Source organism: Sarcophilus harrisii, chromosome 2 (genome assembly GCF_902635505.1).
Source record: "Sarcophilus harrisii chromosome 2, mSarHar1.11, whole genome shotgun sequence".
In the NCBI taxonomy this organism is placed as follows: domain Eukaryota; kingdom Metazoa; phylum Chordata; class Mammalia; order Dasyuromorphia; family Dasyuridae; genus Sarcophilus; species Sarcophilus harrisii.
Genome location: NC_045427.1, coordinates 588,158,924 through 588,173,399, shown reverse-complemented (window position 1 = coordinate 588,173,399; position 14,476 = coordinate 588,158,924). Strand labels below are relative to the sequence as shown.

Sequence of the window (14,476 nt, the reverse complement as noted above, 5' to 3'; positions counted from 1 at the left end):
GATGAAGGCACCTGCTGGATGACCTCCTGGGCAGTGCTGACTCGGGGAGCTTTGATGACTGTTCGGGGCTGCTCGGGAGAAACATCATGGACTTGTACAAAGAAGCTTTCATCTTCTGAGCTCAGCATCACCTCCTTCTCTTCTTGGAAGATGTTCTTCTCTTCTGGGCGCTGCACACAAAGTATGAATAAATGGAGAGAGGATGAATAAAAAACAACCTAAGATAATTAGGACACTAGGCATGAGTGCTGGATCTTGCCAGTTCTTAACTGTGAGACCAGAAAAGAGCTTAACTTCATCAACATCAGTTTCTTCATCCATACAATGGGCATGATAATTCTTGCACTTACACACAGAATTGTTGTGAGCAATAAATTGTATATAAACATATCTAATGTGACTATAAGCATATGCACATACATGTGATATATCACAAAAAAGTAAGCATCTTTTGTTAGATTGAGAAGATGCTATGTATTGGTAATTGGGACTACTGAAGGACATTTCTTTCCTTTGAATGTGATTCCATTAAATAATCCTAAAATTACATAGAATCTATATTTACAAATGGAATATATGTGTTTACTTGCTTGTGAATATATGTCTTGCACTTGAGTTTTCTCAGGAGAAAATGTTTAGTCTGATATGGATTACAAATACTTTGTAGCGGCCAGATAACAAAAAAGCAGAATGGCATTTTGGCACATACTGCATAGATGAATTATATAAATCCTTAAATCATTTTTAATAACTATAGTGAGACTTGCATACCATGGCAAAAAATATGAAGAAAAAAGATATTTTTGTGAAATGCAATGTTATTATTCCTTTGAGGTAGATTTGAAATACTTCTTATAGAGCAGATTTCATAAATGGACACTAATAAGTAAAACAATGGTGATTTAATGAAAAAAATGTAGGTTCATGATCATATGTAACATCAATGCAATGTAGTATATAAAATTTATAGAACTCACAACTTGAAACTATATTTGAATAAATATTAAACGTCTGAGCCCTTGGTTTTATTTTAAACTACTCTCTCTGTACTTACGACAGTTGGGTGCAATGGGGAAATTCTGGGTGATGATTTCCCCCTGTTCATGAAACCCAGACCCTTCTCTTTGATTTATAGCTTTAGAAGGTTGCCTAGACCACTAGAAAGTCAGTTACTACTCAGGATTCCAGAGCCAGGATAAGTCAGAAGAGGACTTGAATTGAGATGTGTCTGTCTCTACCACCAGCTCTCTATCCAAGACAGAACCGCTTATACTCCTCCCTCTAACGTCACTTGTGTGTCTTTCCTAGGGAAAGTCCATCCATCTCCCCAAGGTCTCAAGGAATTCTTTAAGATTTATAAGATAAAGATAAAGTTGAAGATCTGAATCTGTAGAGGGGAGTATTCCACTGGGAGTTCTCTACACTGATGGAACCATAGGTTTACACCAAAAGTCACATAAACTAGGGCTGAATTACTGAAAAAATTTTTAGTTGGCAGAGTTGATGGGATTTTATAGTATTGGCTATTCCTGAATATACTTACTTCCTCCTGGATTTTAAAAATAATCCTTCCAACATAACCTTCTTCTGGGAACCAGCTGTTCAAAATCTGCACAATCTCTTCTTCTGGACCGATTATTCTCTGGAATGGTTGTTTCCTGAAGTCATTTTTTTCTTTAGATATAAAATATTTTTCTTCCATTAAAAAACAGTCCGGAGTGACTGGTATGGAGTTTTGTGAAGCAGTCAAAATCTAACATGTAAAAAAAAGACTGATGAAGTACTCTAAATAGTTGATAAAAATCTTTAATATTAAATGAATTCTATTCTTGTGGTGCACAAAATATGCCTGACATTTACTGCCAACTTAAATCTACTCTGGAGTAGTGAATTTCCTATGACCAAAAAGGCTTGTTTACTTCCACTTTGGCCAGCAACACAATTTATCCATAATCCCAGGACAGCAAAACTCTTTTCCCACTGCTGGAATGACAACCCCTGTTGAGTTTTAATAACTTTTAGGTTATTCAACCCATGAACTTAGCCCTCTGTCATTTTACAGTCCTAGAACTCTGCAGAAATGCTTTGCTTTTATGACAATGGCCAATAACCTAGTCTAGCCTTAACCAAGACAATTTCTTTTTCTCATGTTGGAACCACCCAATCATTTTTAAGTGTTAGTTTTACAGGGCTAAATTCTCAGCATAAGTAGGTCCATGGGAATTCTATAGTGCAAAGCACTTTTGACTACATTCCAGGGAATTATTCTCCTTTTTGGATATCTTTGCCTCCTCTCCCACCCCTTACTGTTTACAACCAAATCTTAAAGACTGTTAATAGTAAGGTTGGACTGAAGTAAGTCAGGCTAGATTATAAACTAATCTCTAATTATTTTCCATTGATAAAAATTAGAATTAAATAAAGAAGACCCAGTTTGGCCTGTAGGAAGTCAATGACCTTTATATTAGGCCCATGGTCAGTATAAGAATCAAGGTTATATCTATTAACTCAAGAGCCGAAAAGGGCAATGAGGATGGGAGAAAATGATTAAAGTGAAAAATTATTGGAGTTTAATAAGGGTTTGAGAATTCCTGACTAGGGAGAGAAGATGTGTACTTTATGGGAGAAAACAACATTGAACTTTAAGACTAATTATAATCAGGTCAAGAAGTTTAGTTTGTGACAAGATGGTGGAAGAGGCAGCAATCCAGCTGAACTCTTCAAACATTCCACTCCAAACAACTTTAAAATAATGCTTCAAATAGAATCCTGGAGTGGCAGGGCCAAGAGAAGGTCAGAATGGGATCTGTTCTAGTCCCAGAACAACACGGGAGGTCCTCAGGAGGGCTGTGACACTGAACTGGGGGGCCATCCTGGCGCCTGCATGGCAGCAACATTGGCTGTCAAAGCAGTAGCGGCTTCAGGAGCTCTCAGCCCAGAGGCAGGAGAGGTGAGACCATTGGTCAGAAGGAGACTAGGGACCCTCTGCTAGCTCTAGTATCTGGTGCTTTCTGTCAGCCCTGCTGCTCCCACAGAATTCTGGGTCCTAGAGTTCCAGGAGGCTCTGGTCACAATTCCAAGGCAAGAAGGAATACTAGCATTTGCAGCTGCAAAGGAGCAGGGCTTCTTCCTGAGTCAAGAACAGCACAGACCAGGAGAATAGACTACACTACCTTGGAAGGACCAAAAACTTGTAGACTCCCAGAACTAGTTCTGAAAATAACAGTCTGAAAAAGCCTGAAGCTTGGGAAGGTGCTCCCCCTCTCCAAGGTGAGCAGAGCCCAACTTTAACATAAAATTCCAAGTCAAGAAATAGGCTAGAAAAAGCAAGAAGCATAAAGAGAAATTCCTTTTAAAATAACTGTAAACAACACAAAATACTTAGGAGTCTACCTGCCCAGACAAACACAGGTACTATATAAATACAAGTACAAAACACTTTCCACACAAATAAAGTTAGATCTAAACAAATAGAAAAATATTAATTTCTAATGGATAGCCTGAGCCAATATAATAAATATAATAATTCTACCTAAATTAACTTATTCAGTGCCATACCAATCAAACTATCAAAAAACTTTTACAGAGCAAAGAAAAATGATAACAAAATTTATCTGGAAGAACAAAAGTCAAGAATGTCAAGAGAATTAATGAAAACAAATATAAAGGAAGATGGCCCAGTCATACTAGATCTCATACTGCATTACAATGTGGTAATCATCAGAACTATTTGGTACTGGCTAAGAAAAACTGGTAGATTAGTGGAATAGATTAGGTACACAAGACACAGTTGAAAATGATCACAGTAATCTAGAATTTGATAAATCCAAAAATCCCAGTTTTGGGGGCAAGAGTTTACTACTTAACAAAGACTGTTGAGAAAACTGGAAGACAGTATAAACCAATATCTCATACTGTAAACTAAGATACGATCAAAATGGGTATACATGATTTAAACATAAAGAGTGATACTATAAGCAAATTAAGGAATCATGAAATAGTTTACCTGTCAGATCTATGAAGAAGGAAAGAATTTATGACCAAACAAGTGACAGAAACATTATTAGATATAAAATGGATCATTCTGATTATATTAAATTAAAAAGGTTTTACACAAACAAAAGCAATGCAACCAAGAATACAAGGAAAGCAGAAGGCTGGGAAAATTTTTTACAGCAATTATCTCTGATGAAGGCCTCATTTCTCAAATTATATGAGCACTGAGTTAAATTTATAAGAATATAAATCATTCCCCAATTAATAAATGGTCAAAGGATATGAAGAGGCAGTTTTCAGATGAAAAAATCAAGGCCATCTATGGTCATAGGAAAAAAATGCTCTAAATTACTAACGATTAAATGCAAATTAAAACAACTCAGAGGTATCACCATATGCCTATCAGATTGGCTAAGAGGACAAAAAAGGAAAATGATAATAAATATTGGAACCAATGTGGGAAAATTAGGACACTAATATACACTTGGTGGAGTTGTGAACTGATCCAACCATTCTGGAGAACAATTTGGAACAATGCCCTTATAAAAGCTATAGATGTTCCAGCATTACTTTTACTAGGTTTATACTCTAAAGAGATTTTAAAAAGGAAAAAAGGACCTATCTGGACAGAAATATTTACAACTCTTTTTTTTTGTGGTGTCAAAGAATTGGAAATTGAGGGGATGCCCATCAACTGAATAATGACTGAACAAGTTGTGGTATATGATTGTGCTATAAAAAACGATGAACAGGCTGATTTCAAAAAATCATGGAAAGACTTAGATAAACTGGTGCTAAATGAAATGAGCAGAACCAGGAAAACATTGTATGCAATAATAGCAAAAGGTTGGGAGGTAGGGCCTATTGGATCGTTCATTCTTCTGGCATAGAATTTGAGAATCCAGGGCCATTTTCATAATTTAATAAAGCTTTGAAGGAAGGCTTTCATGGAGGCTTGCTATATGTATGTATGTATGTATATATTACAGAGAGATAAAATTAGATTTTCACAACCAAATATTTTGTGAACTTACTTGGTGAAGAAGCTGCTTTGCTTTAATTTCTTTATTTATAATGAAAATGGCAAAAGGCTCAGGACCTGGAATCCCATGTACTGTGACCTTGTATGTCATCAGACCTTTTCTTTCTTCTGTGCTGAACATCTGTTAGATAGAATATTTATATTGTTTGTGTAATAATTCAGAGTCTTTTCTAGTCTAAATAGACTATTTCTAAGTTGTTTGTAATTACTCATAATTAGAACGCACGATGCATTCTTCTCAATAGCATGTTCTTTTTAAATATATAAAACATGTATTTTATTATACATTTAAAATTCAAATTGCATATTACCTTCTGTCCTGTCAGCAATATTCTATTTTTAAAATATAAAAAAATCCCAATGTCACCACTGTCTTATATACAATCCCAATTCTAAAGAAAAATTTTGCATGATTTTTTAATTTTTGAAAACTGCTGAAAATTACACCAATAAAAGAATCCATTACAAAAATTGCCCATGTCACATTACAAAATCACCCAAACATACTACAAAAATTTTTGTACATGAACTTGGTTTATGCATGCACATATTCTAATGTTAGTTCTTCATGTACAGAGTAAATTATCTTAGACAATTAATTGTGGTGATTTAAATATGTAATGAAATTCTGATTTCCTCCCAGCTGCTTCTTAATAATTGAGGACTCCATGGAAATGAGGATTAAGTCTCATAAATGGAAGGTTTCTCCAACTAGAATGAAATAGCATGTTCTTTAAACCCATTAAAATTGGAACACTTGGCAGTAAGCACCTTAAACATTGATCTCCTTGCAGCCATTGCTTCATTTCCTATTTCAGAGTGTGTTTCTTTCCCTTAAGTCCCTTTTGTTCCTCATTCCCCTTATTCATTCATTCAATAAACATTTATTGAGGGTCTATCAAGAGGGTGTAATAGTGTTAGTTCCTTAGAATTTTGTCCTCATATTGCTTCTTCCCTTTCTAATATTATCTTCTATTTTTTTTCTATTTCATATGTAGCCTTGTATGTCCCTGACCTAATATGATGGTGAGCTCCTGAGAGCAGGGCTTGTTTCATTTATTCTTTGTATCTCTAGTGCCTGGCACACACGAGATGCTTAATAAATGCTTGTTGTCTGATTTATTGATGGAAAACCTGAATGGAACCTCACTCAGTTTCTTTGTACCATGGGCCCCCATGGTATTAAAACTTCTATTAACAGAATCAGCATCCAGCTAAGTTTCCCCCAAATCTCACTCACTTGCTGGAGGAGCCTCTGCTGATTGTTCCTGATACTACTATTGTAAGGTAAGAGACACATCCTTCTCACTTGCCTACTCTCAGTAACAGGCTGCATCTTAGACAAGAATTCCTTAGGAATAGATCTCTTTAAGTCTATCAAGTTTCCTTTCCATCCTGTTCCCAACCTTTGCTACTAACACTCAGGCTCATAGATACGAAGGTTTTAGGAATACTCCGATTGTAGAGAAGGTATGTTTTGCCTCAAGAACCAGAGGCTTTTTAACTTTGGTTTTTCATGATACATTTCTCAATTTATTTACCTCCTACCTGTCTGGTTCATCCTTCTCAGTGTCATTTATTTGCTCATCGTTTAGTATTGCACCCCCTAAATCTGGTTATATACCAGAGCCCTGAATGGGGCCCTGCTCATTTCTTTCTACAATCTCTATTACAGAGTTAATCATTTCCCAGGGGTTTATTATGATCTTTATGCAGCTGCTTCCCAGATCTATATATCTAGCCTAAAATTTTTCCTTTTAAATACTTTTGAGTAACTTTGGATATTTAGGCCTGGCTGTTCACAGGCATCTTAGACTCATTCTGGCCTTATATCTTTCACATTATCCTCCTGCTGTCAAAGGTATTACCAGGTATCTTTTTGGTCACTCACCCAAGATTACAGCAGAGTGATCCACAACTTCTCATTCATGATGCCTATATAATTAGCTGCTAAATTCTGTCTATTTCCATATCATCTCTCACATCCATCCCCTTCTTTTTATATTGTGGCAACTACCCTTGCTCAGAACATCACCAGACCATTTTTGACCTGGCTGTCCCCAGAAAAGAACTAAGTCACATTTCAAGGATATATATAGGTAGCCTGCCTCTCTTGCTGCTCCTGTGGCTAAGAGAAATGAGGCCTTTGGACAGCCCAGAGAGCTTGAGGAAATCCTCTGCCTTGTCTGATGTCCCACTCTAGGCCCCTCCCCTCTATCAGGGATTGGGAGGAGAGAGAGAAAGTACTATTTGAGTTTAGCTTTGGATGAAATTAAGAATTTTAGGAGACTGAGGGAGGACCATAGGTCCCTGAAGGTACAAAGGCCAGAAGTGGAGGTCATTCCTGAGGAACTGCAGCAGAGGAACCCCCCGCGGTTCCTGGGGTCCCAGGCTTTCCAGGGTGATTTCAGTCATTCTTACTAATCCCAAGCATGGGATTGTGGTGAGGGAGGGTCCAGTTCTGTTTATCTTTTCCTCTCCCCCAGCATTTACTTAGTAAGTGGCATCTGTTGAGTATTTTAAAGTTTGCCATGTGATTTACAAATATAATTTCACTTGATCCTCCCAATACCATCTTGAGGTAGGAGCTAAATGTATTATTCCAGTTTTACAGATGAAAAGATTGATTCTCAAGAGACATTAAGTGATATCTTCATGTAAACACAGCAGTGTCAGACAAAGTGAAATCAAAGCCTTCGCCAAGCTCAGGAACCTCTCCATTATACACTTCTGCCTCATTGCAAATGACCATAAAGAGGAGACCTTTAATAAATGTTTGATGAATAAACCTAAATTAATGAGTGAATCCATTACTTAGAAAGGAAAAAAAAGAGGAGATACGTTTGCTTGATGGGGGAACAAGATGCAGAGTAAGTACTAGTATGCGAAACTACCTAAGCCTGCCAATGAAGAGTAAGAAATAGTAACTAAGTTTTACTTAATAAAATAAGATACTTTCTTAATTTATTACTGTTTTTGTTAAAAGTTGGTTACCAGATTCCTCTTACTGACTTGACTGTCTGAACTTTGGCACAAGAAGCTGGAACGTTGAACCTATTTTCTTGAAAGGAAAGCAACACTGTTTGGTGAAAGGGGGAAGCCGGCCTGGACTGATCAACTCAGTCAGACGCTGGGGTGGCGCTGCCGGCCGTTGGGTCTGGCCCATCGCTTCTTTTCCTGGCGGCTCTGGAGCTCAGAAGGTGATCAAGCAGGTCCTCAGTGTGTGCTTTGGGTTCTTTGTAGAAAATATTGAGATCCCATGATGTCTACAGCTAGGAGGAGTGTCTGAGGTGTAGTCTGGCCCCTTCCTTTTACAGATAAAGACACGAAGGCTCCACGAACTTAAGCCACCTGCCCATTATCCCAGAGCTAGTAGTATCCCAGCTGGGACCTGCACCTGTAGGCAGGAAACCTTCATCTTCCTGGTTCAAATCTGGCCTCAGATATTTCCTAGTTGTGTGACCAGGGCAAGTTACTCAACTCTGTTTGCCAGCACCTCCCTTAGAGGATGCTTGTGAGGATCAATGAGATAACAATTATAAAGAATTTAGCATGGTATCAGGAACATGGTAAGTGGATATTATTATTATGATGATTAATTATTCTTGCCTAGCTCAGTGATGGTTCTAGTACCACACCCTGTCTGTCTCGCTCTGGATAGTGGACAAGGAGGTGAGAGTCAGGGAAAGATTTGTGCGCTGTGTGTATGAGAGACAGAGAGAAGGGGGATGGGGTTAGGGCATGGAAATACTGCCCAAGCACTAAAATATGACATTAACATTTGAGTTTAGTTACCAAAGATGCTGCCACAGCACTGCCACTGGAATGCTCTTCCATCCTCCTGCTGTTTATGAACAAGCTAGAGATTTCTAAGACTTCATTATGGAGGTTTCTCAGCTGAAGATGCCGATATCCTAAAAGAACACACAACCGTGTGAACCAGACATTCATTGCTATTCTGGGACGTCTCTGCCAAAGCAGGATCCCCAAAGACATGAGGGAATGACTTGCTTCTTGAGGAGACAAAATGGTTAAGCTGTTCAGCCATGCAGAGAGCACGTGCCTTTTTTGCTGGGTGTGAGTATTGCCTTTTGGGTAATCAGGGTATTATCTAGTGCCATGCATCAGCAATTAATTAGCCTTCGTTACCAAAATGAATTAATATGCTTTCAAAAGTTTCTAATATTCTCAAAGAAAAATTTAGAAGTGGGAAAATCTGAAAAATCTGACTACTTATAAGGCTGGCTGGCCATTTAATGTTTCCATTTTCTAAAATGAGCAACAATTCAAACTACTTCATCTTCTAATAGCTTTAAAAGCATTAAAAAAAAAAAACCCAAATAGAGAATAACTCATTGGAATTCCATTTGCTGAACTTCTATGAAACTCTGTGTTTACAGGGTCTTGTAGTTTGTGCATGCTCATATAAAACCTGGGATAGGAGCAATCTAGCTTCTCCCTCTGCTTTGCTTTTTGGGGCTTCTCTTTCATGTCATCTACCTGAAGTCCTCCAATCCCCTCTCTATTACTGGCTGTGCTTTCAACAGTAGCTCAGTTACTGGCACTGGTTCTACCCCCAGCCCCACACTGTCATTCCCTCCCCTCAGCACAGCTTTAAAATTTACAGGGAATGGAAGGGGGGCAGCTATCATTTGAGGGGAAGAAGGGAAGTGGGGATTATGGAGGAGGGAGCACTCCATCCACTGCCCTCCACATCCCCTCCTAGTCTCATCTGTAAAGTCTATTGCAGGGTCAGAAAGGTTACATACATTCTATAAAAGATACTGCAAATGCATCGGAAAAATTTATTTTGAGATAGGATCAATTAATGTTTAAACAAGCAAGATTTTCTTCTACCTCTTTTTAAAGCCTTCAGTGGAATGATTCTTTGGGCAGTTACAGCTGAACTGTTGTTTTCAACAACCGCAAAACGAAGAAATACAAGATCTTCAAAATGAACTCGGAAGAGAAACTGTTCGTTCCACATGGGGTTAAGAGTATTTCGATGAATGGGTTTAGTGCGGAAATGGCAGCTATCCAGAGGCATTCCCAGGACATCGATTTCAATACATGGACTTCCTGTACTGTTACTAGGACACACATTCTGACCAGAGACAATCTGATGTAAAGAGAAGGATCACAGTCACTAATACTTAAAAAGAGAACAAATGAAGCTCCTCATCCAAATCTGCATTGTATTAAAAAAAAAAAATTGAAGGTTGACTGAAAAAAATTCAGTCTTTTAGGATTCTACCAAACTAGTCTGAAAAAATCTGAGAGTATAGCTCATATATTTAACATCTAAGGCTTCACAGATTTGAGTAAAGAGACCCTCAGAATTATACAAGCCCTCAATGTTAACAATAAAGGACAACAAAAAGCCATAAATAATCTATACGATAATCTTTTGTAACCGGGGAATTCTACTTGCTATTAGGGTTCTAAAATCCTCTTTAGAAGATAAATCTGACAAACAAAAGTCTTATGATGATAGGTTTGTTTTCCTACTTTAAAAAATTTAAAATTCTAACTTATATTAACAATAATACTTACAGTTAAAGAATAGAGAGCAGGTTCCATGTTTTCCATATCTCTTTCCAGTGGAGAAAACTGCTGGTACATAGCACAATTCTTGTCCCATAAAACAGGGGGTTTCAAAACATAGCCACAGCCACCATTAGCTTCAAACATTGCTGTGTTTAGGTGTAAGGGGAGATCTACAAAATTAAAAAAAAATAAGACCATTAATAAGATACCAAAATGTGGATAAAGAAAAATCATGATTCTTCTATTAAATGTTTAAATAGGCATATCTCATATTTCCCATTGATGGCAGACATGCATTGGATTAACTTGAGGACCTGTGAAGACTCTTCCATTCTGTGATTATATTCTAACATTAAAACCTCATGACAAAAAGCCAATGTCACACCACAAGTCTTTGTGTCAGTTGAAGTTGCCAATTATATCATTTTTATGAAACTCACTGTTCTTCTAAATCTCTTTTGCCAAACACTTTGGTTTTATGATGGTAGTCAAAGTACAATTTTACTCTAATTTTACTTTCATGTCTGAAATAGTTTTGCATTTAGCATCTTTTTTAAAAAATTAAAAATGATAAAGTAATATATATGTAATCAGTACTCTGGGGCAGCATGAACTATTTTGGAATTTATTTACTCACAAAGGAATTGTCACATATTCTCAATCTTGTAAGCATCCTGAATTTTAGGAAAAAATGTCAATTTTAAATATTTTTATGGTCACCTTATAACTGTAAGTTAGCTTCTTCTAGTAGGCACAATAATTCAAATACTATGTATAAAGAACACTTAAGAAAAAAATCAGACTGTAAACTATCATCCATAAGCCCATATACTTCCATTAAGAAGTCAAGTACTAGGTGGCTCAGTGGGTAGAGAAGTGCATCTGGAGTCAGGAACACCTGAATTTTCATTGGCTGTATAATGCTGGGCAAGTCATTAAACTCTTACCTGTCTTAATCCACTAGAAAAGGAAAGGGCAAAACCTGTCTAGTGCCTTTGCCAAGAAAGCCCCATGGACAGCATTGGTGTGTGGCGGTCCATGGGGGTCACAAACAATCAAACATGCATGAAAGACTGAACAACATTAGTATTATTGTTCTTCATTGATTATTAATTGCAAAATTAAATGTATTGCATCACAGAAGTAATCAGTTTTGCTTACTTCATGGCTCCTTTTGAATCGTGTGTGTGTGTGTGTGTGTGTGTGTGTGTGTGTGTATACTTAATGTAGATCTGTTGATATTATTTGTTGTTTTCAATTCCACAGCTGCAGTTCGAACTAACTTTCTGACTCCAGATATTTAACCACACATCCAGTGTGTCATGTTTCATATGTACCATCTAATACATCCAAGAAAAAGTCAGAGAATACCTGAAGAACTCCATAGATTTGCTTAAGCTCCCAGTTGCAACGTATAGAGGAATGTCACAGTACTAAAATGCTTTTTTTTGGTTAAATTTTTAAAAATGTCACAATCACAACTCAATAAATTACACAATCTATTTAGTCATGAGCTTTTGATATTGTGACTTCTCTTGGAACTTCATGTCCCAATTTAATTGGCAATATTGTTTGATGGATTATGTGGTTATTCTTTCATGATTACTGTCTTTAACAGATTTAAATGCTTATTTTGTGGTTTGGGGTTTATCTTTGTACAAGAGAACAGAAGGTTTATAAGCCACACTTGACCAATGTTCCCTTTGATTTTTTTCTATCTATGTTCAGCATGGATTTTTAACATATATTGATTCCTATAAAGATAAGTTGCAGATGTACATTGGCAAAAGCAACAAACACTGTATATGCTGTATTTGTGTGTGTATTAGTTGAGTTAGTGATGTACTCTCCCTCAAGACCTTAAATCAAAATTGGATGTAACTTTTAGGTGAGAGTGATCATTAACGATGATTTTCCATTCTTCAACTACAAAATGGGATAAAAAGATATTCACCTCTCTGGGCAGGAAGAGACCAATGAAAAAAGGATGCAAATAAAGCCTTCAATATAGTGCTAAGATTATCATATCAATTTTCTTGCAATAAGAAATAACATTTATAAAGCACTTTAGATCTATTATTTGACCCACCCAAAATCCTTGTGAGACAAGTGCTATCATTATTAACTCTACTTTGTAGATGAGAAAACTGTAATTTTATTTTCATTAATGGTTCTTTTCTCATAATGGTAATATTCATTTCTGGGAAGCAGGGGTGCTAGGAAAAATCATTTTATATCTCCCTATCCTTGTGAATACAGTCAATTTGGGGCTTTAATTATGATTGGAGGTACACCTCTACATCTGATCTAAGGTTTACACATGTCATAATAATACTTAAAGTTTACAAACTGCTTTAAATCTCCGATTTAATTTGATCTTTGCAATGACCCTTAAAAAAAGAGTACAGAAAAAAGGGCCAGAAAAGTCAGGCAATTTGCAGTATGTCACACAACTAGGAAGTAGCAGAGTGAAAATTCACATTCAGCCCTTCAGATTCACAATCCACAGCTCTTTCCACTTTAGCCTTTCCCAGGTTGGCGTCATTCTAAGAGTTTAACCTTCTGTTGTTCACATTAGGTTCAGTTTCCTTCCTTTGTAAAATGAAGGGGCTGAGCTCTATTTTTCTTTGAAGGTCTTTCTACTTCTAATGTTCTAGGACTCTCCAGGATGATGCTGAGCCCTAACAAGGATGCTAGGATAAATCCTAATCCTCCTGGTGGTGATAGGCTAGCTGGAAAAAGGGAGCGGTTCTGCAGCTGGGAACAGAGAAACTTTTCAATTTGTTCTTAATTCAGTAAGCACAAGGCACTGTTTGGAAGGTATTATGTTATGCCCTGGGCCTATAAAGAGGAAAAATAAACAATTTCTGCCTTCTAAGGGCTTAAAATCTAATGAAATAAATGACCACACTCAAATAACTCTAGAGGTGGGGAAATGACCCCGAAGGGGGGAAACCAGCAGCTGCCTTGGGGAGTAGACATGGATCATCATCACCCACTCCCAAGAAAAACTCAAAACCTATGCCTACCCTCTAGGTAGTGTCACTGATGGGCTCTCACTTGAAGAGAAGTATCAGGTTGTCTCCTTTTAATTTTTTTGCACCCAAATTTGGAAGTCGGCAAGGAGATATCGTTTGGGGTATTCTCTGGTGAGGCACCTCTACATACTGCTGTGGGTAATTTATCACAGGATCAGAAGCTGAGAGATAAAAGGGATCTGAAGAGACCTCATCCAACTTCTTCAAGGTCATATGTGTGGCTCTGGGAGTTGTTTGCGATGTCAGCCACATGAAATGGAAGAAAAATGGCTTGGCTTATTTTATTTGTAACTGAGTATTTGTGAACTTATTTTAAAAATATTTTGATAATTTTATTTCAATGTTATTAGTTTCCTTTGTAATATTATGTTTTTATGTATATTTGAATGTCTATTATCACTCCAAAGGTCATTTCATGAAGAATCTGTTTTCTGTCCTCTAAAAAAAGTTATTCCAAATTTCTCTATATTTTTAGACTAATCATTTGCTCAAAAGTGGAATTCTCTGGTAAGAAAAAAAACTGGATGAAGGAATCCTAGGGCAAGGTCTTGGCTGTCAGTGATCTCAATCATTTTCTGAATCATTTTCTTCACATGGAAGGATGCTGCTTCTGATGCTTTCACTGTGAAGAGGCCTGAGATTCGGAAGGAGATTTTAAAGGAGAGGAGCTGAAGCACAAACTCACTGTACAGTTGTCTGGTAGCATAAGAAAGGCAGGAAAGGGATAATTATTTGTTCCAGCTCTGACCACAAGCAGAATGTCTTTGTTAGGGCTAGCGAGATGGCCAGTGTTCTCTCCAATCTATCTCTACACAATTGCTAAAGTGTTATTCCTAAAGCACAGTTTTGACTG

General features: G+C 37.1%; 1 protein-coding gene across 1 annotated transcript in view; it reads right to left on the bottom strand.

The window, feature by feature from the left end:
- Positions 1 to 14,476, bottom strand: part of LOC100917022 (1-phosphatidylinositol 4,5-bisphosphate phosphodiesterase epsilon-1) — a 204,035-nt gene that overhangs the window by 15,928 nt on the left and 173,631 nt on the right. The window contains 6 exon segments of the mRNA XM_023495065.2: positions 12 to 170; positions 1,544 to 1,753; positions 5,031 to 5,159; positions 8,834 to 8,952; positions 9,896 to 10,157; positions 10,592 to 10,755. Coding sequence (XP_023350833.1) covers positions 12 to 170; positions 1,544 to 1,753; positions 5,031 to 5,159; positions 8,834 to 8,952; positions 9,896 to 10,157; positions 10,592 to 10,755 — 1,043 coding nt within the window.